The sequence below is a fragment of the Falco punctatus genome (assembly GCF_963210335.1).
Source record: "Falco punctatus genome assembly, chromosome: 19".
NCBI classification, from domain to species: Eukaryota; Metazoa; Chordata; class Aves; order Falconiformes; family Falconidae; genus Falco; species Falco punctatus.
In genome coordinates, this window is record NC_137599.1 from 1,579,968 (window position 1) to 1,605,779 (window position 25,812).

At 56.2% G+C, this 25,812-nt stretch overlaps 1 protein-coding gene across 2 annotated transcripts in view; it reads left to right on the forward strand.

Moving 5' to 3' along the window:
• The window catches only part of SKAP1 (src kinase associated phosphoprotein 1), a 155,991-nt gene extending 130,465 nt beyond the window's left edge, over positions 1-25,526 (forward strand). Inside the window, exons 9-13 of one of the 2 annotated variants that reach the window (XM_080369528.1) lie at positions 246-410; positions 5,789-5,872; positions 11,644-11,756; positions 24,560-24,677; positions 25,316-25,526. In XM_080369528.1, coding sequence (XP_080225654.1) covers positions 246-410; positions 5,789-5,872; positions 11,644-11,756; positions 24,560-24,658 — 461 coding nt within the window. In that variant the 3' untranslated portion in view covers positions 24,659-24,677; positions 25,316-25,526. The remainder of the gene's footprint in view (positions 1-245; positions 411-5,788; positions 5,873-11,643; positions 11,757-24,559; positions 24,678-25,315) is intronic. The other variant, XM_080369529.1, reaches the window with a different exon arrangement.
• The last annotated feature ends 286 nt before the right edge of the window (positions 25,527-25,812 follow it).

Genomic DNA, 25,812 nt, shown 5'->3' on the forward strand with positions numbered 1-25,812 from the left:
CTTTGTTCTCTGGCATTTTCCATCCTTTCTTGGTCTTTTCCTTTGGTTTAGCCTATTCTCAGCTTCCATCCCATTTTCTGTGCACCAGGTGCTCACAGGGACAGCTCGTTCCTTGCAAGGTCCATCGTGAGCACAAAGTGCCACGGCACAGGCTTTGCTACTGGATTCCAGCTCACTGAAAGTACCGGCATCCAGCTGGTACTTCATTTGCTCTTTTTGACCGTGGTTTTGCTCTCTCCTGCCAGACCTGAGCTCCCTCACTATCCCGTATGATGAGGAGGATGAAGAGGAGACCTACAATGACGTGGACAGTTCTGACTCTGTGAACACAGCATCCCACAATACTACCCTGAATCAGGATGAGACGAATGTTGAGATGGAAGAGGATGACATCTACGAGGTTTTGCCAGGTAAGCAACCATGAGCCATCCCCTAGCCTTAGCACTGCGAACGTGGGAGGAGACCTTGGCCACAAAACACGTTGATGAGAATGAAAATCTCGGGCTCTTCTGAGTTTGGTGGACCCATAACTCCAAGGCTTGGCCCCATTTCTCTGTTCAGACTGGTTGATGGACTGCAGGACCAGACCCTTTCTGTTCTGGTGAGGCAGGAGGTTTGTCAATTCAGGTGAGGCAGCTTTTAGAAGTTGTCCTCCATTCAACTCGAGTAATATTAAGTTTGGTAAGAGTGGAATCTCTGGGCTGTGTTACCTGGAAAATCAGAATTTAGATGATGAAAATGTTCCTTCTGGGCATGCAGTCAGGGCCGTAACACAATTACTGGCCTTCCAAGAGATGATAAAATAACTGCATTAAAGACTAGCGCTTGCTCACTAACAGTGCACGAGGTCTGGAGGTGGGAGGGCAGCGGCTACCGGTGAAAGGAGCCAGGAGCAATCTTCCTGGCACAGAACCAAATAGCCTGTGAGGGTGACACAGTCTGCAACGTTTCTTACCATTACAGCAGAAATCACGGTGTGACATGCCCCAGGGCTTGGTGAACAGGTCACCTGAGCCTTTTTGAAACCCGTGGGCTGCCTCTGCACTGAGGTTGGGATCACCCAGCTCTCTGCACCCCATCCCTAAGAGCAGGGTTCCTCGGTGTCTGCCTTCGGAGATGAAAAATAGGTCCTTGTTTCTTCTTATTTATTTCAGAACTTTATATTTGTAGTGATTAAAAAAAGAAAAAATAATAATTAAATGCACCAGAAAGTTTTATGGTGCCCGAGATCTTTGTCTTGTTATTGCTGCCAAAGGAAATCTCTGCTCAGCGGTTTGCAAGTGGCATCCAGACAGCTGCCGGGAGCGGAGCGGGGCTGCGGGGCTGCCTGCGCAACCCGGGGCGAAGCCTCAGCCTCTCTCCATCTCTCATCTTTCCTTCCTGACCTTCCCTTCCTCTGTTTACATCCTCAGCTCTTTGGGCAGCAGCTTTTTCTTCCTCGAGGCGTACCTACAGCCAGCCCTGAGCTCAGCAGGAGCCCCGGCGCGGTGGTGCCCAGGCTGGTGGGTGTGAGGTGCTGATGGTCTGTCAGGGTTTCAGCATCCCCGGCTGCTTCGGCAGCTGTGCCCAGCGCTCGCTGCCCTGGGGCTGCCAGCACTGGCTGCAGAGCAGACAGGAGATGTGAGGCTTGTTCCACACGTGGCTCACGGTGACCCCGCTAGGAGCTGGCAGAGTGTCGAGTTAAGGACAGAGCCCACCGCTGCCGCCGCTCCGGCACGCTGAGTGCCTCGAAAGAGCTGGAGCTGACCCTGCCAGCCTGGTTCACCCTCGGTCCTCACGGATGTTGCCCCCATGCACCGATCGATGCCCTGATGCTGGGGCTGTGGAGCATCGTGGTGGAAGAGGGAAGATCCCAGCCAAACCCTTCCTTTAATTAGGAACTTTTACTGGGCTCCCCGTCCTGCCCATCCCAGTTTCTTCAAAGCTTGCTGAGGGGTTCCTAATGCGGCCCAGAGGGTCGTGTCTCGGGCTGCTCGCCAGCCCACGCCCCGCAGCAGCAGGGATGAAGCCCCTCGCTCTAGCAGTGCGTTTGCAGTACCCCTCAGTCCCGGTGCACGGGCACCTGGGGGGGGCTGCTGCCGTGCGGGGGCTGCCGTCCCGGGGTTCAGCCAAGCATCACGGCTGTGCCGAGCTGGGGCGCGGGTATCGCCCCTGCCCCCCAGCCAGCGTCCTGCCCACATGGCTGGAATCGCACCCACACGCAGGGAGGCTCGAGCAAAGCCACAGCTCTCCCGTCTGGCAGTTCCTCGACCCCCGCAGACCCCAGTTCCCTGCCAGCTGGAAGAGCTGGTGGTGGCACGTTGCTGTAGCGGCAGAGCATTGGGGTGTGCAAGCAGTGAGAAACCAGCTGCAGGGCTCAGGGGCAGGTAGGAGAGGTCTGCTCTGCTCAGGCTCATCCCCCCTGTCCCTTTGCACCCCTGTGACCCCCCCCAGCAAGCACAGGGAAGGTCCCCGTCCAAACTGGGGTGTCCTCTGGGCCTGGCTGCCTCCCTTGTGTCCCGAGTGAAAATAGAGAGAAAGAGGGAGAGGGAAAAAAAGAAGGGGTGGGTGGGGAGATGAAGAGATAATTTCCTCAGCAAGTCATCGTCGTTAATGAAGTTTTACAAAAACAGATACAACCAAGGAAAAATAAAATTTCACAGGTGATAAATTTTTCCAATTTCCCTGGCAGAATTCGATAGGATTGTTAAATTAAGAGTGAAGGTGTCTGTTAGGAAGCAACGAGCAGTGATGGGTAATTTTATAGAGTGGAAAATTGAATCAAATTGCTACATTAAAACACAGCTCCTCTGAGAATCTGCCCAATGCCCAGGCTGCTCCGTCGCAGCGGTGGGGTGCATGGCCCGCCAGCTCCCCAGGCGTGCCTGGAGCTGGGGGCTATTGTGGGGCTCTGGACCCTGGCTGTGGGTACCCGAGCTGCCCACGGGGATGTAAAGGCATTTTCCTGAGGCTGGTGTGGCTGGGGTTGTGATGCTGTGCACAGGGAGGTGGCATAGGGAGAAGCAGCACAGCCCCCAGGAGATGCAGTTTTTCAGTATTTCCCTCAGATTCATCACTATAAAATCCAGATATTGGTTGAGACCAAACACCCGGGAAGATGGAGCATCGCTTCCAGGCAACTCAGAAAAACACCTGGTTGCAACAGGCTGCAGGTCTGTGGTGTGGCGGGGAGCTTGGCTCATCCCTGACAGCCGCATTCATTAATTTCACAGCTCAAAATATACAATTTTTGTCAATGTGTCTGTGCCCGGGGACAGTGTGCTGCAGCACGAGCCACGGTGCAGGCAGGGCCGGCAGCACCCCAGGGTTCGTGCCTTCGTCAGGACACCCCAGGACACCCCAGGACACCCGCACTGCAGGCAGGGACGGGCTGCTGGTCCCACTCCAGCCTTGCAGGGAAGGGGGGCTGCAGGCGGGCGAGCAGAGCTGGCTACTGTCAGCCAAGGGGAAGTCACGCCAGCCAGCTGGCCACGTTTTCCTGACAAGAATCCCACGCGAGTTTCCTCCCTTCCTTCTGCCAAGGCTCCGTCTCTCGCAGCCCTGGCAGACCTCGCGCGGGGTGGCCAGCCGAGCATCCCGGGCAGAGTGGGGACCGGCCAGCGCCCGGGGTTTTCCTCCCAGCACCTTTTGCAAAAGGCCCAGAGTGAGCGGTCAGCAGGGCAGAGGATTTGAAAAGAAAGGGAAACTGAGGCACAGAGGAGCGAAACAGAGCAGAGCACCTTGTCCAAGCCGTGGAGCAGTCAGCTGCCCAGCTGATGTCTCAGGTGGGCGACACCAACAGGGGTGAGGTCCCTGGCTTTGATTTCTGGTTAGAGCATGGCCCAAGGTGGGAGAGGGAGAGGGGGCTGCTCTGCGAAGCCTCCCCAGCCCCTGCCTGGCAGCCTTGCCTGGAGCCTGAGACGTGGGGGAGCAGCAGCTCTATGTGGGGCGAGGGGACCCACAGAGCTGCTTGAGCTCGTTAGGGGCTGTAATTGTGACTCCCCATTAGCTGTGCCAGCAAGGGGGACCAGCCCTGCAACCTGGGCGGGGGGAGGGTCCCGAGAAAGCGGGGAGGAAGCAGGACAGATCCATCTCCCCAGGATCACGGAGGCTCCCACAGCTGCCCAGCACCATTGGCAGCGCCAGCCCCTTCCCCCGTGTGCAGGATTCACACAGCTTTGCTCATCCAGTGGCAATCCAGTGGCAGCATTTCCTCCGTGGCACGTGTTTTCCTGCACCAGCATGGGCTGACGCTTCCCAAGGAGCGCGTGTGCGTGCTGGGGGGAGTGAGAAGGGCTCTGGGAAGAGGTTTCCTGAGGACAACCTGGCTCTGGGATGGAAGCGGTGCCTGCAGGATGCAGACACAGATGCAAGCCGGAGGGATGTGCACAGCATGGGTGGGAGGAGGGGGTGGCCTGGGGAGACCCTGGGTGCAGGTGTCACCCACAGCAGTAGGGGAATGATACTGGCCCGCACTGGTGTTCTTATGGTGCGCAGGAGCTGGTTCCTCCATCTCATGCTAAAATGGGGCTGGAGGAGTCAGTGCCATTGGTTAAAGTATAAAGGAATCCAGATGTGAGGGTTTGGAGCGTGTGTGGGTATGATGGGGGCTGAGCGCTGTTACAGATACATTTACGTTCTCTTTTACAAATGCAAAGAGCAGGCAAAAGCCACTTTCAATAATTTATTTTAAAATCAATGCTAATGAGATTCTGTCTCGTCAGTGGCAGAGTTTTACAATAAAGTCTGATTTATTTAGGAAAGATTTTTGGTGCTGCTTCCCATCTAATGGGGGAGCCATTGCTGTGACCCCCCAACTTGGGATGCAATTTGTAATTGGCAGCGGGGGTCTGACCTGGTTTGCATCGATCAGCTGGGGTGGGAGAGCCGCTGGGGCTGGGGCTGCTCCCCTTGCCTCATGCTCGGGTGGGATCAGGAGACCCAGGCTTGGTTTCTGCTGGGTCTGCCAAAAGTGACAGCAAAGCCGCATCCCCTGGGATGCAGCAGGGCCATCCCCCGCCCCACGCTGCCCAGCTGCCCGGTGCGAGGTGCGGATGAGCCACCTGCCTGTGTCGGCTTTCTGAACGGCTTCAGATTTGCTTTTTTTTTTTCTTTTTTTTAGTATTATTTTATTATGGTATTTATGGTTGCAGAAGGAAGCCTGGGCTGTGATGGCAGCCAACGTGGGTGCTGTGCACCCGACTTGCACCAGCACCCAGTGTTAAACAATCTTATTTAAACTTATTTACGTGTAGATCCTTGCTCCTGTCAGTCTCCAGCCATCCCGCAGGGCTTCCCCACGACTTCCAGCCCCTCTGTCCGTAACCTTTTCCACAGTATCATTTCTCATTATTTTCTTGCATCCTCTCTCCCCACCCTCCGCAGCCAGCCTGCCTGCCCTCTCCTCTGCTGCCCAAGGTCCTCTTTCTCCTCCGTCACTCCTTCTCCTGCCCCCAGCCATCCTCGCTTGCCATCCTGGCATTTCTCCTCCGCGTCTCATTTTCTCTGCGTGGCGAGTCCGGCGCGGGAAGCTTCTCTTCCTATAGGGCACTCAGCAAAGTGCTGCCTAAATTTATGAGGCTATAATAAGTGATTTGTTTTTACCAGTGCTAACAACAATTCATATTTTTCTGCGACACGTTTTAAAATATTATCTGTGACTTCCTCCCTTCCACTCTTCACAATTAAGCCGGGAATTTATTATTCTGACAGTCAGATGCTCTCGCAGCCCTCTGCCTGCCTGGGGGTTTGGTGTAGCAGTAATGCTCACAGCCCTTCCCTTGACTTCTCTGCTCTGTTCCCTCCCCAGATGAGGAGCCGGAGCCCCCATTCCCAGAGGACAGTGAGGATGCCAGGAGCAGACAGAGAAGCGGTAAGAGCCCACGCTGCTCTGGCGAGCCCACAAGACCTGCAGGTCATGGCTGGGGGGTCCAAGTCCAGCCACCTTCAAGCATCCTGATGGTGGAGGGTGTGCGGAGGACGGGGAGGCCCCAGAGCAGACTGATGGGTGACAGAGGAGACTCTGCAGCTGGCGAAGTTCAGATAATTTGGGCTTGGGGAATTGGAGGATGGAGGCTGGAGGTTCGGTGTTGGATGCTGTGGATGGGGGGTGGCTAAACCAGTCTTCTCTATGCTATGGGCATGGGGGACGCGCCTCCTTTTTGGCCAGACAGTCCATGAGGGGTGGCTTTAGTGAGCTTTTGATGGAGGACCCCCAGCATCCATCCCCCCTCCTGCCTGGTGAGATCTGTGCACTGAAGGATCTCCCATGGAGGCACCCCCATCCCTGTCCTTTATCCCATCCCGGACCACAGAGAGGGAGCCAGCCCTCCCGCTGCATCCCAAAGGGCTGGGGAGAGGCAGAAAGACCCTGGAGAGAGGGCAGGAAGCGAGTCATGGTCCAGAGGAAGCTGCCGCAGGGAGGGATCTTGGCGCTGGAAGGACGTGCATCACCACCCCAGGAACCAGTAGCCTGAGAGCCTGCCATGGTCACCAGGGCCCCCACCCCTGCTTTTTCCTTAAGGACCCACACCATGGGATGGGAGCGGAAGATCTGTTTCCTCCCCAATCCCACCTGCTTCACTTTCCATCGCCGCTTCCGTGCCGGCACAGGAAAGCAGCACTTGTGTCCGAGCAGCCGGGGCTGGACTGGCTGGGGGCTTCCTGCCGCCCTGTCGCTCCTCGCCGGACAGGAAAACACATCCTCCTGGCAAAGCCCGGCTCGGGAGAGCTTCCCGCACCATCCTCCCGCTCCAGAGTCTGGAGGGGACGGTCTGACTGCGGGCATCCCACTTGCCGGGTGCTGGAGGCTGGAGGTTCGGTGTTGGATGCTGTGGGTGGGGGGTGGCTATACCGGCTTCACACACGCTCGTGCTCCCTTGAACGCGCGAGAACCCCAGGCACTGCCCGGCTGGTTTACCCTTCCCAGCACCCCGGGAGCCTCCATTGCCGGTGTTTCTGGAACACCTGATCCAACAGTTCCCTTCAGCCAACATCAAACCCCCTTGGATGTTTCTTGGGTAGTTGTCCCCAGCCCAGGAGAGTGCTCAGACCTGTTGCTACTGAAATCTTGGTAGCACAGGCAGGGTCAAGTCCCCGCTGCTTGCAGAGACCGGAGCAAGCCAGCCTTTCTCCACCCCGCGTGGTTTTGCAGAGCTTGTTTCCCAGCAGCCCCCCCCCCCCCCCCCGATGACTTATTTGGCCACTGGAGCATGTGGCAGCTGCAGCTGGTATCAGCACCCAAAGCTCGGAAAAAACAACATCCCGATCTTTATAACTGTGGTCCTAAAGCTGGGCTGTACATCTGTCCGTGGGGACGCCTCGGCGCGGGGTATGAAGCAGAAGGTGATGGGACATGTGTGCACAGGCATGTTGGTCTTTGCCTTTCACAACTGCCCCAGCATTTACACATCCAAAGGCGCAGGCTTGGGAAAGCAGCTCCCCCGTGGGTTTTGCAGCTCGGGGTGAGGGTCAGTGGGGAGCAGAGCACGGCTTCATGGCAGGCTGGTGCCGGGGGTGGTAACAAACCTGCACCCCAAGGCCACCCCAAGGATTTTGGCACTCGCCTGTCACAGCCCTGCCAGCCATTTAAACACCCTGCTCATACTCATTAGCATCTGCCTGGCAGTTGTAATTGTTGTTAATCGTTATAACTGGTTTAGTTATTAGCATTGTCATGATTGCTTTAAGTCCTGTGTCTGTTTTTACACTAAATAATATATTAGACTCTTGCCTCGGAAAAGCTGGGCTGCATTTCAAGGGGAAAGGTTATGGCAGCGCCGGGAACCCCAGCCCTGGTGCCTTTTGCCTTGGTAATTTGTGCTTCTGGCCAACTGGCCCAACGGTGAGAAAGAGATGATGGGAGCCCTTGAGCAGAGGGCTGGGCTGCAGGGAGGGAGGGAAGGGGCTATTTCTTAATTATGTCACACGGCCAAAGTGCCAGATGAGCATTTGGCTAATGGAATGCTATTGTTTCTAATTTCTAAGAACCACAAGGATGCCACGATGCTGGAGCAGCCCAGCAGATCCAGCTGAGAGCTTCAGGCTGCTCCTGCCAAGACACCCATTTGCTCCTCTCAAGGCTGCTTAATCCCTTGCCTTCTGCACCAGCTGAGCTTCGGGGCTGCCGCTGCAGTGCGAGCTTACCAGCCGAATACAAACAGAGCAAAATTCCTCTACTTGGAAAACAAAAAAGCCTCGCAGCCTGCTTCGCATCGCAGTCCCCAACGCCTAGCGCGGCGGGAGGTTTCACCTAGCGTGAGCACAGCAGTGAAAAGCCCTGAGCTGGGGACGGTTGTCATTAGGTTTCAGCATCAACAAGCTTGTGAAGCAACACGCCCGGAGCAAAGGGGCTGGGGTGGCTCGTGCCTCTCCCACAGCCTCTTCTGGGGGCTGCTCAGGCTGCAGAAGAAAATGATGCGGTTGTCACATTTGGCTGGTTTTCTTAATGACCCCAAGGCCCATAAACACGGGAGCAGGCTCTCGTCCCACTTACATCAGTGTAAATCAGTCACACTGAAATCACGGCTCTGCCTGAACACAGATTTAAATGTCTAGACGGGGCACCGGGGCTATTTAAACATAACCTCTTCGCTGTAAAAGTGAGAGGGATTCGTGCAGGAGCCCTGGGATGGGTTGTCTGGGCCTGACCCACGTCCCACCCAGCCTGGGAGGATCGTGGACACCCACTGTCCCCTGTGGAGGCTGCAGAGAGAAACCCTCCCCCGCCTGGCCTTGTCCTGAAGTGCTAAAACGGGAGCCAGGATCCCTTTGCTGCAAACAGTCTTAATTTTCAGAAGATATTCTTAGCAGCTGGCACAAACTTCTCCGTTGCTTTTGAAGCTGCGGCTGGGGATTAAGCGCAGAGCCCGGCCGCGCTTTCATCGTGAGGCATCTTCCTCATCCGATGCAATTAATTCTGACCTTTTGAAGGCAGGGTTGGAGGCAGGGGTGAGACCTTCCATCCGACCAGCTGACATAGTTGGAGAAAACACACAAACTTCTGGGAGCACGAACCTTCCTGAGGGCTGGAAATATTCCTCCCTTTATGTTTGCGGAGTATCATGTCCAGGCTCCTGCGTAGGGCTTCTGCAAAGCCTCTGTCTCACAGCAGCTTCTCCTTTCTCCACTCTTTGATGCGATGGCAAGATGCCTCTAAGGTCTTCTTGTTCCTTTGATAAGCAGGAAAGTGCAGATGTGGGATAGGGAGGCATCTCCCAGGTGTTCCTGCTAAATGAGGGACAACTGGAACAAGGCTGACTCCAGCTTCCTGGCAGCATCTTCGGTGTGGGCGAGCAGCCCCACGGCTCCCTGTCCCGGGGGAGCTCCAGGCAGGAATGGGCGCTTTTGGCTCTGGAAACGACTTGTAGGGAGATGTATTTTCTGTTTCAATCCAAACCCTCTTCCTCTCCCGATACCTCAGTGACACGGAGCAGAACTCTGAAGAGGAGCAGAGGCTGGTGCGGGGCATCGCTACATTTAAATCTCTTTAGCAGCAAGTTAATGATGATGCTCCACAGAATTACCGGTATTTTTTATGCCACCGGTGCAGCCTTTCCCCACCCTTGCACACCAGCAGGTTGGTGCCAAGCACCTTCCCCCCGTACCAGGTTATTCCCTGCACTGCGATGTTGTCCTCACACCCTCCTCCCATAACGACCTTTTCTGTTAATTACACTGTTTGCTGGCCTCTACCAAAGCTGCTGCTTGCCTCATCCTCCTGCTCGGTGCCCGCACGCCCTGATATTTCCTCTGCCTCCAGTTCATAACCTCTGGTTCCTGCACTTAGCACAAGCTTAAATAACTCAGTAGCTCCTACTCCTGCTATTCCCTCCACAATCTTCTCCTCACCACTGTGTGCTCCCCCTTTAATACTTTCCAAAGGATGCAGACCTACTTTTTTTTTTTTCCCAGCCTTTCTATTTAAGTTCCCCAAGTCCCTGAGTCATTCCAGTTGCTCCCTGCTGTGCCATTATCCATCTCTGTAATGTCCTTTTTCATATTTAGGTGATCAAATCTGGGCACAGCACTCCAGATGCACCCTTATCACTCGGTCCCTTATACCATATTAGAAACATTTCCTCCAACATGTGCTCAATATTTTCTATTTATGCTTTCTGGGCTTGGCTCAGCCGCATGGCAGAGCAGCACAGACCGCTGGTACAGCCCCAGTGCTCAGTCCCCACACCCCTGCAGAACGTGGTTTTACTGGCTTTAATTATCCATGGGGGTCACATCATGGAGATGTCCATGTCGTGACATCTGGATTCACCCCCACTTTGGTGCCATGCCATCAGAGCAGTCTCCTGCCTGAAGTTTTTGGTCCAGAAGCATGTTTGAATGGTTGCCTTGTGTGCTGGAAAACTGGGACTCTGCGGGTTCGGGGAGTGTTTTTTTGATGCTGTGAAGGATCTGTTGGATGTGCTGGGAGAGGTCGCTTCCCCAGCCTGCAAACTGGGCACAGCAGCATCTCCTTTGGTCGTGGGGCTCTGCAAGAGCTTGGCATCAGGCTCATCTGGTTCCATCACAGGGTGGGATGCTTTCTGCCCCCATGGCAGCGACCCACCTTGCATGGTGGCTCGGGTCTCTAAGCCAGTTTTTGGGGTGGGAAATGCCGTTCTGAGCTGGCAAAGATGGAAACGTTTCATTCTGGAAACGCTGCTGTGAAGTTTTCCAGAAAACCCACACACACATTTAGCCCAGGGCGGTCCCCAGCCTTGGCACCGCTTGCCAACAGCCTCATCAGCCCAAACCCACGGCTTTCAGCAAACGGATCATTTGCTTCTCAAAAAAATAGGGAAAAAAGAGTCTGCTGGCTGACGTTCTCTCCCCTTTCTGCAGCAGGCCGTGCTCACAGGCATCGAGTGGAGGCTCTGCCTTCCCAAACTCACAGCTCGGTGGGAAGATGGAGATCTGAGCTATCGGGCTGTATCGTGGCATGGAAGGTTTGGGACCTTCTCTGACCTCTTGGCAATAGGGGGTGAAGGCAGGTGGTTGCTCCCTGCCCTCCTCCCATCGCCATTCCTGCTCTGGGCGCTCCCAGTCAAGCAGTCGGTGCGGTTTGCTTGCTGAGCGGGCCCTGCAATCCCCTGCTTGGCTGCTTTAATTAATAAATAAACTCGACTATCACCTTCCCCCAGCAGCATCCTCCCAGAAGCCCCGTGCAAATACCCATGTTAATTAACCGTAGTGCTCTTCCATGGCCCCTGGCATGGCTGTCACTGTGGTGGGGACACTGCTCAGCAGAGCTGGCACTGGTGCCACGTGTCCCGTCTTGACCAGGTTATGGATGACCACCCCAGGGACAGCTTGATTTGAGCCTGAGGAGGAGATGAAGGGCTTGGGAAAGAGGGAAGGCAACCTCGGGTCCCTTTGTGGTTTGTGGTAAATAGCGTTAATTCAGGGTCTTCCAAAATGGAAACATTTATCAGCAGGTTTATGTGTGTTTACTGATAGATACTGCGTGTATTTATTGACCAGCCTCTTTTTCCTGCAGTACCTCTTCGGCCTCTGCTTGTTAATTGAAGCGTAAAATTAATAACACCAACATCTCCTTCCTTTCCCCAACAAATACCAGCCCCTCTCCCCCCCCAACCCCACTCCCCACCACCCCAATGTTTCCCCATATAATTCCCTGTCACCCTGACCTCTCTCTCTTTTCCCCAGGAGGTCCCCAGCGAGATTACGCTAATTACTACCAAGGCATGTGGGACTGCATCAGCGAGCATCCCGACGAGCTCTCCTTCCGCCGCGGGGACCTCATCTACATCCTAAGCAAGGTAGAGCATCGCCGGCAGCCCCACGTTCATCAGCACGGGGCTGGGGCTCAATTGCAAGGTCAAGAGCTGATGAAATTGCTAAAAATCAAGTTCCAGAGCAGAGTTAAATAGCAACCGGACCCGGCATCCCGCTCCCCCCTCCGTGACTGCCCCATCAATGCCACTCCTGTGAGTACCCCCTGTCTTCACACGTGACATTTCTAATGCCCCAAAGCCAGATTTTATTTTTTTTTTTTTCATGGTAATGGAGTCTGTACGTGCTGTTGCTCAGGTATTACAGGGGTAATTGAGTTGCTCAGCCGGGTGTGACCAGGGCTCCCTTCGGCAAGCACACGCAGGTGAATAAATTAAGTGTTTGCCTTAGCAGGTCTGCAGGGGCAGGAGCAGAGCCACCAGTGTGACCCCCTCCTACCCTGCCTGTCCCCCCAGGGCTCTGTCCTGGCTCCCAGCCGGTCCCTGCTGGACCACGGTGACCTCGACTGGCAGCAATGAACTGGGGCGGTTGCATTTCATGGGTGATTTTTTGTGATGCACTTTGCACCCTGATCTGGCAGGGGACCAGCGATGAGCCTGGGGGGCCGCGCGTTGCTGGTGGCATTTTGCAATGTGCTTGGTACCCCAAGAGACAGCGATGAACCTGGGGGGGTTGCGTGGTGGGGGCGATGCTCTGCAACGCGCTTTTGCACCCTGATACAGTGTGGGGACGGTGGCTTGGAGGGGGTTGCATTTTGCTAGTGGTGTTTTGCAATGTATGATGCAACCTGACTTGGTGCTCGGTGCAGCTCTGGCAGTGAGGAGGGGGGACAGCACCATCCCCCCTGTGCACAGCATCCTCCTGGCCGAGGTGCTGGGACGGCCAGTTCCTTGGCTGCCAACAACCAGATCTCTGGCTCAATCCCCCTTTCTGGGGAGGTTCAGCAGCCACATCTCAGGGCACAGCGTTGCCCATGCTCTGAGCAGCATCCCCCAGGCCGCCGGGCATAGCCAGCACACTGGTTTTTGCTGGTTTTGCGTTTGCCCTCGGTGGGCACCCACCCAGGGAAGGTCGAGCCCAACCATAGTGGTTAAGGGCAGTGGGTGCAGTGATGGCTCAACTGCGGCAGGTACAATCCTTTGAAGAGCACCTCCAAGTCTCAGGCTTCTTAAAACCACATTTAGAGCTGAGAAAAAGGTCCAGAGATCATTTGGCAGCCACAGGATGTCCCCAGGGTGGACACAGGCGATCGGATGCCACAGTGATGGACAGGACAGCAACGTCGGCAGCATCAGGCTTCTCCCTGGAGGTCTGTCCATCCATCCAAGCCCCTGAGGCTGGACCCCAGCACGGGTGCCCTTCGCTCCCACAGGCTCGGAGCCAGGTGCTGCTGGCACTGGGCACCCCGGAGCCCGGCGTGGGCTGCCCACCCACCTCCCCGCCAGCTAGCAGCTGGTGTGGCACGGGCATTTTTAGCTGGTGCTTTTGAGGCCAGCTCCTGTGCATCCCCGCAGAGGCAGCTGCATCCCTGGCAGCAGCAGAGAGCAGCTTCGAGTCTGGGCTTCGCCGCCCCTTTCTGGAAGGTTGAGAATTCCCCATCTGTGGATCTCAAAGCACTTTATGGCAGCATTTAGTGACTTGCTTCCCCCGGGACGGTGCTGATGTGCTCCGGGCACTGAACCCACAGCGCTGGCTCATCACCTCATTTATCCAGGGGGGTGACACGAGGAGCAGCCCACGGCTGTCCCTGGGGGGTGACACCCGCAGCCCAGGGTGCTCGTGCACTGTCAGCACCTTGGTCCATCCCACCGACGGCCAAGCGGGTCAGGTGTCGTCCCCCCCCCCCCCCGTGCCAGCTCGGGGACACAGCTTGGAGTCACGGCAGGGTTTTCGCTCTCTTCAGTGGCTCCAGATTGTGACTCTTGTGCTGGCTTCCTCACACGTAACCGATCGGTCCTGAGAGCTTTTCCCCCGTAAATTACTTTGTGCAACGGATGCTCGCGGCCGCCGCAGAACGGAGGCGGCGTGGGGCCGGAGGGGGGGAAAGGAGGGGGGCAGCGAGGAGGGGGGGGAAAGGTGTTTGAAAAGCCTGTTCACTCAGCTGCATTTTAATTTCCTTTTCAATCTTGTCCCAATTAATTTCGCAGAATTAATCTCACAGAAGCAAACTCGGCAGCATCGAGGCTGCCGTTTTAGCGGTGCGGTCGCTCTGTCTGAACATGAAATAGTAGCTAATATAAAAATCCATCTGGTGTGTTTGAAACACACGCCGGCTGCTGCTTGGGTCCTGTCAAACATTTCGAGCATCAACAGCGGGAAAAAGTGATTTGGGGGTTAGTGGACATCAGTAGCTGGGGGGAGCCGGCAGCCCCAGGGCTGCGAGTGCGGGGAGGGTGGGGGATGCTGCAGCAGATGGGATGCACGGTCCTGCCTGCAGCATCGTCACCCACCACAGCCCTCCTCGGAGCGGTCCCTTCAATGCTGTGTCCCCATGGCCCCGACCCCCGACCTGGGCACCTGTGCCAGCACTGGGAGCCTTTGACTGGGAGTCGAGGGAATGCCACTGTCAAGGGCTTTGCTCAGCACCCCTGCAGACCCGGGCAGGAGGCTCCTTGTTGCACCCCAGTGCCACCAGTGCTTCGTCGGGCCCCAGTGCTGCCGCGATAACGGGGACAGGGTGGGTCACAGCCAGAGCTGGCCAAGCAGCGAAGCCCGTACCTCATCTCATCCCTCTGCTTTACAGGGACCCCAAAACGCTACCATGCCGCTCAGTGCAGCCCAGCTGGGCTAATACACGTGGGAATGAATTTGGGGAGGGGAGAGCAGCAATCCCAGCAAAACGCCAGCGTCGCGTCCCTTTCCCCGGCACCAGTCCCTTGTCCCCTGGCTGAGTGATTTGTATGTTATGATAATTATTTGAATGCAGCGAGACTTCCTATTTTAAGTGGGCTTAGTTGGATGTGACAAGCAGGCCATAAAACCGGATAAGTTAATTCTCTCAATTGCTTTCAATGAAAGCAGGGGGGGAAGGGGGGGGGGGCATATTCCCATACCCCGGACCCCGAGCGAAAGGTGTGTGGTGACATCTAGTGGCATTTTGCCTGGGTTTGGGACCATCTCGCTGGTGGGCAGAGGCCGGGGGGTGGCCACGGGCCCCCCGACGATGCGCTGAACCTCAGGGTGATGGAGCCAACGTGTGATGAGCCAGGTCGGGGCTCAGCGCAGCTGCATCCCGGGGCGGTGGGCTCAGCCTCCGGTGGGGTGGGCTGCAGGGATGGGCCCCCGAGGCTCAGCAGCGTTCGGTTCCCATTAACAACCCCTCTGGGAGGCTCCTGAGTTGGGAGGGATGGGGATGGGACGGCGGGGTCAGCTGGAAGGCAACGGTCACCCACCGGTCAAATTCAAGCGAGGGCCATCCTTCCCCCGCCAGCCCCCTCGCCCCCCCGGCGGGAACCAATCGTCCAGAACAAGCCCCTGGCAGCCTCATTCCTCCCAGGTAATTTTTATAAATGAGGGGACACCCATTGCAGACGAGGACAAAAGGGTGGCCGAGCGCCAGGGAGGCAGCGCTGATGATGCCCAGAGCCTGCGCATCCCCGAAGCCGCATCCCGGATTTTGCCCCATCTGTGGGGGCTCCCCAATGCTCCATCCCAAATTTTGCCCCAACCCCGCTGCTGTCACCCCACACCGACCACCATGCCAGCTCCAAGCGTGCCAGCCTGCCCTCCTCAGGGGGACCCTGGTCCCCACGGGGCAGTGGTGGCCGTGGCAGGGACATGTGGTGTCCCCTTCCCTGCAGCCGTGGTACCCCAGCGCCAGTCCTGGAGGTCATGGGGGGCTGCTGAGCTGTTATCCCCGGGTCCGTGAACCTCTCCTGGGGTGGCACATGGTTCTGCTGGGGGGGTTTAAGGTTTAAGGCGTACTCTGACCATTTATTTTGCACTGAAATTTATAATAAATGCTGTTAAAGACTTTGGCTTTGACAGAGGTAATAATAAATTCACTGTTAAAGACAGTAGTTTAATTCCTTATACCCTCCAATACTGCACAGAATAAACTATATTCATCACCGAGTAATTTTTTACCACATAAATCTTTAAAACTAACCGTCGTAGGCTGTTGAGGCTGAAATATTGTGAATTTATTAGATATGCCCATGTAGTATTGGATTCAGAGGTTTCCATTCGAATATATTACAGAGGAAATTTGTGTCTTTAAGTGTGACAATCCTTCCATTTTCCAAAGCCAGCGTTATAACCAGCATCTCCTCCAGAGTCAACTCTGCCTTTATTAGACAGAGATTTAGTAACGAGCCCCTCGCTAATATGCCAGGGAGGTGGGGGTGACATTTGCTGCAATGCCCTGTTTCAAATGGGTGGCCAAAAAAAAAAAAAAAGGAAAAAAAAAAAAAAAAAAAAAAAAGGTTTTTGTTTCCAGCATAACAAATGCCCGACGATTTCCCAGCTTATTTCGTAAATGGAAGTGGAAATTTCACTTGGGGTTGCTACGAGGGGAAATATTAAAGCGAAGCGTCGTCGTTAAACCCATCCCTCCCCGGCCATAACTTTCCCAGGCTGCCGTCGTTTTATGGATCTACATATTATATACATATATATATGTGCGCATGCGGGTAGATGGATGCGAGTTGTTTTTACTGGGGGGGTGGTTCGTCAGCTATAGAGGGAACGAGAGGAGACCTGAGGATGAAACCCCAAGCGCACGTCGGCAACACCGGTCAGGAAGGGTTTAAATCTGGCACCGATTCACCAAGAGGTGACAGGCAACACCTCCGCCACCCTCACGAGCTGTGGGGTTTATTTGTCTGAGCCTGTTGAGCACCCATGCTTCGAGCAGGCATCCTTGTTTCCTTTGCTAATGTAAAATACCAGCAGACAGTAGAAATCTTTGTTCATTAGAGAGAGACGGAGATAATTATAAAACCATCTCCCGGTTCATGAGGCGCGGGTAACATTTAAACCAATTGATGTGGTAACATTTAAAGCAGTTATATTGCAAAATGTCACGTACGGTCTAGTTTCATTAGAGACGAGTTAATAGATGGATGGAATTGAAACTCCCAGGCCTGGGCATAAAATAAAAAGTTTCCCTTTGCCATAACTCAGTCTCTCCGGCTGCTGCTGTGCCCTTCCCATGGACCAAATCCCAAAAGGTCTAAAACTTCCAGTGCTTCATCCTCTCTGCAGCAGTCACAAATCAAGAGTTAAAAATGACAGTCAGGGACAGCACAGAAACCCCTCTGCCAGGGGAAAGGGTGCTCAGAGGAGCCGGGTTCGGAGGAGAACGGTAACGCACACCATGAAGGCTCAGCATCCCCGTTTGTGCTCTCCTCCACCCAAAGATGCTAGCAAGCCACCGGTGTTTTGCACTCGCTTCTGCACTCTTGCCTTTTCTCCTTTTATTTTTTTTTCCCCCTTTTCCAAGCTGCTCCATCTGTAAATGAACAAACATCTTGATTTTATAGCCTTTTGCTTTGTAACACGGAGGGGTGGAGGGGAAGGAGGGGGAAGTAGTGGAATGCCTAAGTAAGACTTTAATTCCAAATTCATTTACGCTATAGCGATGAAGTTGTCACAAACCATAATGCAGTATTTAATTAAAATAACAGAAGTGTATCTAGATATGTCCTGGGGTAGCTATCACCGAATTATAGTCTGCGCTACCCGGATTGTATTTATGAAACGGCGGCGTCTAAGGTACAGCTGAGCGGATGCGAAAGAGGAAATGTTTAAAGCATCGTTCTCGCGAAGGCTGCGTCTCTCTCCCTCCTCTCCCGCCCTTCCCTGCTGTGGTTCCCCACCGATTCGGGACCCTCAGCGCGATTTCGGCTGCAGGGAGGGGTCTGGGGGTCCCTGCTCTGGCTCCTGGCCCTGACCTGGGCTGTCTGGGGGCTGCTGGTCGTTACAGAAAGGGGCTGGAGCCGGCCGGGGCTGGGACTGGTGTCCGGGGAGAGGGGGGCACCGCTCCCAGTGACCCCCCCGTCCTGGCACAGGTGCCTCTCCCAGCCCGGCAGCAGAAGGTGCACCCACCCCTGGGGTCCTTCACCCCCTCCCCGTGGCCCCACAGCAATCCCAGAGGGAAAGATGGGTGGGTTAGGGTCATCAATTAATTAGGAGCATAAATCCTAATGGAGGAGCGAAGCCATGATTTTGGGGCTGGCTGAGGGTGGGCTTTGTGCTTGGGGAGTGGGTGCAGAGAATTGCAACTTCCCAGTAAAGTCACAGGGCCATTGGCTTTGCCAGTGTCCCCTCTACCGGTCCCCATCCCTCCTCCTGGCACAGTGGCCACCACCAGCCCCTCAGCTGCCCCCCTCATGTCCCCCCCCCCACCTCCCCCGGTCCTATAAGCCCAGCCAAAGAGTTATGAATGAAGGGGAAATAATTGCAGTGACCTTTGGAGGGACGCAGCCCTGGGGGTTACTGTATAAAGATATTTTGATAATACCCATCACGTAATTGGCACTCGGTGCTCCCCCCCGCACCCCCCACTCCCCTCTCGCAGCTCGGGGAGGCAGGGATGGATGGCTCCTCGCACACGCTCGTGCACACACACATGTACGCAATTATTCCGAGCCCTCTTCACAGGTCACAGGCAGAGTTTAACTCAGATGGCTGCTAATTTTCATCAGGCGTGAGCGTTCAGGACTTTAAAGGCGAAAATAATTGGCTGCAGAACAAATTTAGGAAATGGAGTGTGCGATAAAGCAAATACAAATCTCTCCTGGTTTTTTCCCCCCACCCCCTCCCTTTCCCGGTGGCGGGGAGGAGGGGGAGAGGGCAGGGAGAGGTGGGAAGGGAACCGGCCTGATCTTATTTTACCTCCCTTGCAACTTTGCCATTAAAGTTGCACCTACAGCTAGGAAGTTTGTCCGTGAAAAATGGTCATTTTGTTTCCCCTGCTCAAAGCACGTTATTAAAATGCTAATTTAAAAGAAAAAGGAGTTAAATATCTAGCAATGGTGCAGTCTAATTGCAGCCATAATGAGCTCTCTAAATGTGAGTGCCCCTGACACACAGAGAGCATAAACAGCCAGCGAACACATCATTAGTGCTCACGTTCATTTATTCTGCCGACCTGACTATGACCCCGCGGAGGGTCGGGGAAGGAGCAGGTGGATCCGGCTGCGCCGGCCCCCGGGGATGCAGGAAGCGAAGCCGGGAGCGGCTGCCATGGCAACGCCGGGGGATGCTCCACCGGCCCGCCCGCCGCCACCGCGCACCCCTGGGCCCGCGCACCCCCGGCACCCCGAGCATCCCCCCTGCGCACCCCCGGCACCCCAAGCATCCCTCCTCCGCACCCCCGGCACCCCGAGCATCCCCCCTGCGCACCCCCAGCACCCCGAGCATCCCTCCTCCGCACCCCCGGCACCCCGAGCGTCCCCCCTGCGCACCCCCAGGCCAGCACACCCCTGGACCCGCGCACCCCTGGCACCCCGGGCATCCCCAGCATCCCACGCATCCCCCTGCACCCTAGGCATCCAGTGCACCCCATGAATCTCCTGCACCCCACGCACCCGTCCTGCACCTTGCACACCCCCAGAACCCGTGCATCCCCTCTGCACCCCCAGATTCTATGCATTCCCTGTACACCATCCATCCCCCTTGAACCCCACACAAGCATCCCAGACCCTATGCACCCCCCAACCCTGCACATTCCCCCTGGACACCATGCATCCCGCACATCCACTGGACCCCACAAACAGCTGTGGGGTGATCTGGGGATGGCAGCACTCAGCACCCTGGGGAGGGAGCAGGGGCCTTCCCAGTGGAGGTATCATCATAGAACAGTTTGAGTGGGAAGAGGCATTTAAGGGCCATCTGGTCCAGCCCCCCTGCCACGAGCAGGGACATCTCCAGCCAGACCAGGTTGCTCAGAGCACCGTTGAACCTGACCTTGAATGTGCCCAGGGATGGGGCATCAACCACCTCCCCGGGCAACTGTGCCAGGGTCTCACCACCCTCAGCGTAAAGAATTTCTTCCTTACACCTAGTCTGAACCTTCCCTCTTCTAGTTTAAAACCATCTCCCCTTGTCCTATGGCTACAGGCCCTACTAAAAAGTCTGTCCCCACCTTTCTGTGAAGCTCCCTTTAAGTATTAAAAAGCTGCATGGGGGGTATCAGCCTTGGTGTGATGGGGAAACTGAGGCAGGGAGCAGGGATGCACCTGAGCTGGAGCATCTTGGCTCTAGGTTACGGCTGTGCTGGGGTGGGGGAACCCAGGAGTGCCAGGCCCAGCCACCCCCACCCTGGGCTGCCACTGCTTTGGGGCACCCTCCCCTCACCCGAGCATCCACGCCTGTTTTGCATTGAAGCTCAGAGCAGGATGGGGCCCTCCAGAGAGAGGAATAGCAGCAGCCACACGTGAAAGCAAGCAGCCGAGGAAGGAGATTAATAAAAGCGATTCTTTGGAAATGACTTTTGCTCCATTCCAGCCTGTTTGCTTCTAAACAGCCTCGCTAATCGCCTCCCAGCAACAGCACAATAACTTCACTCTGATTTCCAACCCCCACCCCCCCTTTTTTTTTTCTCCTCTCTCTCGCCTGTCCGAGGGGCACAGGAACACCATCCCTGGGAAATATTTTAAAATAAAAAATATCCCAGCCAACACCCCCGTCCCTCACCCTCCCCTCCCTGCACCCCCCTTCTCCCGTGCACTCTCGATGAACCTGTGATATTGTAGCAATGGCCCTTGAAGTGCAGTGGGGAGGTGATTTAGGAGAATATTAAAGGCAATGTGGAGATTCGAAGGCGCCTCTCTCAGGGAGATCTGGAGAAATACGCAGCACAGATGGGCTGAGCAGATTAAACATTTCCGTCACATTGTTTTCAAATTGTGTTTGCGGTGCCTGAGGGTTGGTGCTGCGGTCAGAGCGCGGCAGAGCCGCGCAAAGCTGGGAGCCGCGCGCTTTATGGAATAAATATTAATACGGCAGTTTCACATGGGCTCCCAATCCCATCAGTGCCGCGGATCGGATGCTGCCGCCGCTATTGTCTCCCAGCTCGGCCCCGGCGGCTGGCAGGGCTCCAGCTGCACCTTCTGCCCGCTCCCGTGCTGCACGGGGGCCCGGCCATGTGTGCCCCCCCGTGCCACCCCCCTGGCTATGGCACCCTGGTGGGGAGCCAGCAGCCCCAGGGTGCCCAAAGGGATGCACAGCCCTCTCGCCCCAGTTGCGTCGGCATCCCCAAACCAGGTCATGCCGCTGCCGTGGCGCAGTCAGGGTGGGTTTGTCCTCGGCCACCTTGGTCCGTGGCACTGCCTTGCTCGCCTGGCTGGTTGCTTGCTTGTTTTTAGTGGGAAATGGCTAATGGGCTAAATCCTGATCGCTGTCGATCAGGCCGGTATCCCCACAGAAAGCTCCCTCTCAGGGAGGAGCTGTGCTGTTGTGCTTGCCAAAGCTGCCCAGGGGGTCATTTCTGCCTGGCCTTCCCCAGCTGGGAACCATCACCTTCCTCTCCCTCCGTCCCTGCTGCTACTGCTTGCTCTGAGCCCCTTCTGTCTGTTAGCTTCTTCCCCCTGGGCTGGGACGTGGAGCACCTGGGTGGGTGGGACACGCGGACCCCGGTGGGGTGGGATGCTGCAGCCACCCTGGGCAGTGCCGGAGCAGGCACTGCAGGTGGGACAAGCCCCAGCTGTGTGTCCTCAGCTCCTCACAGCAGCTGGGAATTGAATCGTTGGAAGGAAGTGGGAATCATTTATTTTTATAGCAATTTACCCCACAAAAGAGCAGCGTGGTGAGGGGGCACATAATGGCAGGCCACGATATGAAGCAAAGGGTGAGCATCACCCAAATGAACTCCTCTGTGTACCAGGCTGGGTGATGCGCCAGGGAAATGGCATCCCCAGCTGCATCCCTCAGCGGCCGCCGGCTCCAGATCCCCCGAGGACAGGTAGCCCCTGGATTTCAGAGCCTGCTGCAGCTCCAAGCTGGTTCCAAGGTAAATAGATGTATAGCTGACCTGGTATAAAACTCCCTGGTGTCAGCCGACCCCTCGCACGCCCGCCATACCTCATCTATGAATTAGATTCCTCCATTTTCCTAACAATAATGTATGACACACAAGCACTAATAATGGGGCCAAGCAATCATAAACCGATAAGTCCCTGACTGATTGGCTTTTCCTTTGGCATCCATCAAAGCGTCATTGATCTTCTGTGTGAAGGGGGCTGATTAATGGCCTTCCCCAAGCCCGACGGGGTTGTTTACGAGGGCTGGTGAAGAAGCACGGTAGCAAGGAGGGCTCAGGAGCACCGGCGGGGAGTAAATATCATCCCCTCAGCAGAGGAAGGGAGCCTGTGCTTCTTGGAGAGGGGCAGGAGGGATGTTAGACGGGACAATTTGAGTTTGGTGGAGCAGGGGAAGCACTGCTGGAGAGGTGCAGCTGCGCGTTTAGGGTCTCACCAGCCATCTGAGGTCGTGCAGGGGACACTTTGGCCACATTCCCATCACCACCTTTGTGACTGTGGGCTTGAGCTGTGGGATGTCCCCTTTGATGGGGGGATCTGTGGCTGGGTCATTCAGGGGCTCCCACTTTCCTTGGACAAGCATCGTCTCTCCTGGGTGATGCTGGAGGAGCCACGGTGCAAGGCAGGGAGAGAAACCAGGTTGTGGTTGTCCTCTTGTTGTTTCTTTTCCCCCCTTTTCCTTCTCCCTTTTCGATAGAGATTAGCAGCATAAAGCTTTTTATGGCCCCGTGCACCAACCCGCCATAAAAGCCCTGATTGCGGACGATTATCTGAATGAGCGTCTGCTTTGGGTTCGCTTGGCACCAGGGATCTCAGGAATGAAACGTGGAGAAGTGCTGTGAGGGGGTTTCTTCCTTCTGGGAGAAAATCACTGCATTTTGGGAGCAGAGCAAGGCCACCGCAGCCGTGCAGAGGATGGCTGGGCCGGGAGGATGGCTGCGGGGGTGTTGGGGTGACCCCCAAACACATCTCCTTATTACATGCCAGCCTGGAAAGGGCACTGGATTTCTGGTTTGCTTGGCCCTGCTGCATTTCTGGCGCTGAAGCAGAGTGATGGCTTTGCTCTGCCTCCTGCCTTGTGCCTGGTGCTGCACGCTACGGTCCCCAGGGGCTCCTGGCATGGCATCAGCACCCATGAGTGCTGCCTCCAGCACCCTGCCGAGCCCTTGCCACACAGCACCCGATGGAGGTTTAGCAGGCGGAGGGGGCAGAGCATCCCACTCCCCTCTCCTGATGCCGCTGTACCAGCACGCCTGGGGCCCACCAACCTCGCTGGAGCAATTATCCTCCCGATTAGTGGGTTTTCAGTCCCTTCTGTAAAGTCTCAGCTAAATTGCTTCCCCCCCCCCCCAACCCAGTCCAGGCAGGTACCAAGCGCAGAGGCCCCATTAGTGTGTAATTAGGTAGATTCCTGCAAAACCATCCTCAGACTCCCTCCTTCTCCTCACCCCCCCTCCAAAACCCGGTACCAGGCAGCAGCACGTTAGCAAGATGTAAATTAGCACCTCCAGACGAGAGCAGAGTTCACCCTGCACTGGGCTCTGCCTTGCTGTGCCAGTGCACTCCTCGTTTTAATAGTTTAATAAAAATTAGCATAATTAACGAACATCTGTATGATCCAGAGTGGTGCAATTTGGCACTTGGAAACGAGGACTTAAACATTATTGCTGGGAGTTTAATGTTGTTTTAATTCTTTTTGGCACTGCGCAGTGAAATAAACGCTCGGTGCCGCGAGTTCTCGGCTGGCTCTCATTTGCATTTTCCTCCCTTGGATTATGAGCAATTGCGGACTACCCAGCAATTCATCAAAGCAGAAATTATTTTAAAATACCTCATAGCATTCAGGCTATGGCAGAGCTGGGGGTGGGCGAGCAGAGGCTGGGGGCTCCCCATCACGCCTGGGGTCCCTCTCGGCCCCTCTGGTTTTGCAGCAGGATTTTTCCCCCCTGGCTGATGAGGACGGTGGGGCAGGGGGACGTAGCCCCCATCCCTCTTCGCTCCTTTTCCAGCAGCATCACAGGGGCTTGACTCAGCGCTGGTTGCTGGGGTCCCTGGGGAGCATCAGGATCCCAGCCCGGGGGGTGTCAGGGTTCCTGGGACCCCCTCCCAGCTCCAGCGAGGGCAGCACCATCTGCAGAGCTGGAGGTGTGGGGAGCAGCGTCTGTCCCTGGTGACTCAGCCCCGCTCCCGAGCAAATCCCTGTCCCCGTCGGGAAGCAGGGATGAGCTCGGGGACCTGTTAAACGCCCCAGCCAGGTCAGCGGGGGGGGGGTCAGAACTCGCGTGGGACACGGGACGGCTGTGCTGCTGTGCACATCACTTTTAACACCTCCTTTTAAAAAAAAAATATTCTCCTCTTTTGATGGCAAACTTCCTAAGCCTGTGCGTGCTAACTCCTCCTCTGGCACACACCAGGGGGGAAGTTTTCTCGGTTATTATTTGCCTCCTGTATCTGCTGCCAGAGGAAAATCACATGTAAATCTGGGAAGGGGACGTGTTACCCAGGCACGATCCACCTGGAGGGGCTTCACAGAGCTCCAGGCTGGGCTCTGGGACATCCTGAGGACCGACATCTGAAAACAGAACACCCCAAAATGTCAGGGTGTGAACTGAACGCTGCGTTTCCAAGCGCGCCCCGAGCCATGGCCCGCAGGACCCGGGGCGAAGAGGGAGAGCGGAGCAGGATGGAGGGTGGGAAGGATTTACCCTGGGGAGAGTGGGGCTGGGGTATTTTCTGGTGGGGGTCTGGGGGCTGCTTTCTGTAGATCCAGGTGCCAAAGGAAGGGACCTGAGCCACGTCCCCGGCCCCAGCACTAAACCCGCATCCCTCCGGCTGTGTCCCCCCAGGAGTACAACACGTACGGCTGGTGGGTCGGGGAGCTCAACGACGCGGTTGGGATCGTCCCCAGGGATTACCTGGTGGCTGCCTATGACCTGGAGGAGTGATGAGGACACAGCACCCCAGGTGAGAGGTGGCACTCTGGGGTGCAGCTGCTGGGGATGGGGTGTGGAGGTGGGTGCTGGGGAGACAGCTCGGTTCCTGGGGTGCCCCAGCATCTCCAGGGTGCTGAGCCTTGAGGACTGGCTTTAGCTCCATCTCCTGGTCTCTGTTTTACACGGGAGCAGGCGAGACCAGGAGCTACAGCTGCAGCTGAGGGACAATGCCACCCTGCCCTCTGTCCCTCCCTGGACTTCAAGTCCTTCAAGCCCCATGGGAGAAACACAGTAAAACCGTGGCAGCCACCTCCATCGGACAGGGAGAGCTGTGTGCCACCGGCCCCAGCGCCAACGCTGGCACCCAGCGCTGCATGTGCCGTGTTTTCATCCCAAACCAACCCCGTTATGGAGGCATTTGGCAGATGGGGAAACTGAGGCACGGGTCAGGGCTGGGAAAATGGAGGGGGTCTGCAGCTGAGCTAGAGGCAGAGTCCTGACACCTGCCTGGGGCAGCAAGACCCCCACACTCCGCTGGAGATCTCCCACCCTTGCTATCCCCCTCTGTGCCCATGAGCCATCAACACACGAGGCTGTATCAGTCCCAGCCTGCATCTTGGTGTCCCCTTCCCCACCATCACCCGTGTCTCTCCCCCTCCCCAAATCCAGGTGCCTCTCTCTCCTTGGCCACACTGAGATACCAATGACCCCGTCACCACCACCAGCCTCCCCCTGCGATGGGCACCCACTGCACAGAGACCCACGTCCCGTCACCCAGCCGCACACGGCGCCCTGCAGCCCTGCTCTGCCCTGTGGTACCTGCTGTGATGCCGGGGGGGCGCGGGGGGCTGGCAGCCCACAATAAAGCCACTTTCATGTCTGTGTTTGGCTGCTCCAGACTTCATCGAGGGTCTGGAGCCAGAGCTGGGTGCAGGCAGTGGCTCCTCACCTGCAGCCCCAGCTCTGAGCACCCTCAGAGCCCTCTGGTCCAAACCCATTTTATGTCACAACTGAGGATTAACCAGCGCATCCTCCTCCTCCTCTTCTTCCTCCCGCACTTGGCTGAAGGGCCACTAGATGGTGGTAAGTACCTGCTGACTGCAGCCTTCCCGGGGAGGGTGCCCAAACCCCCTGGGCTGCGCCGGAGCAGCCCCCCGGCACCTGCC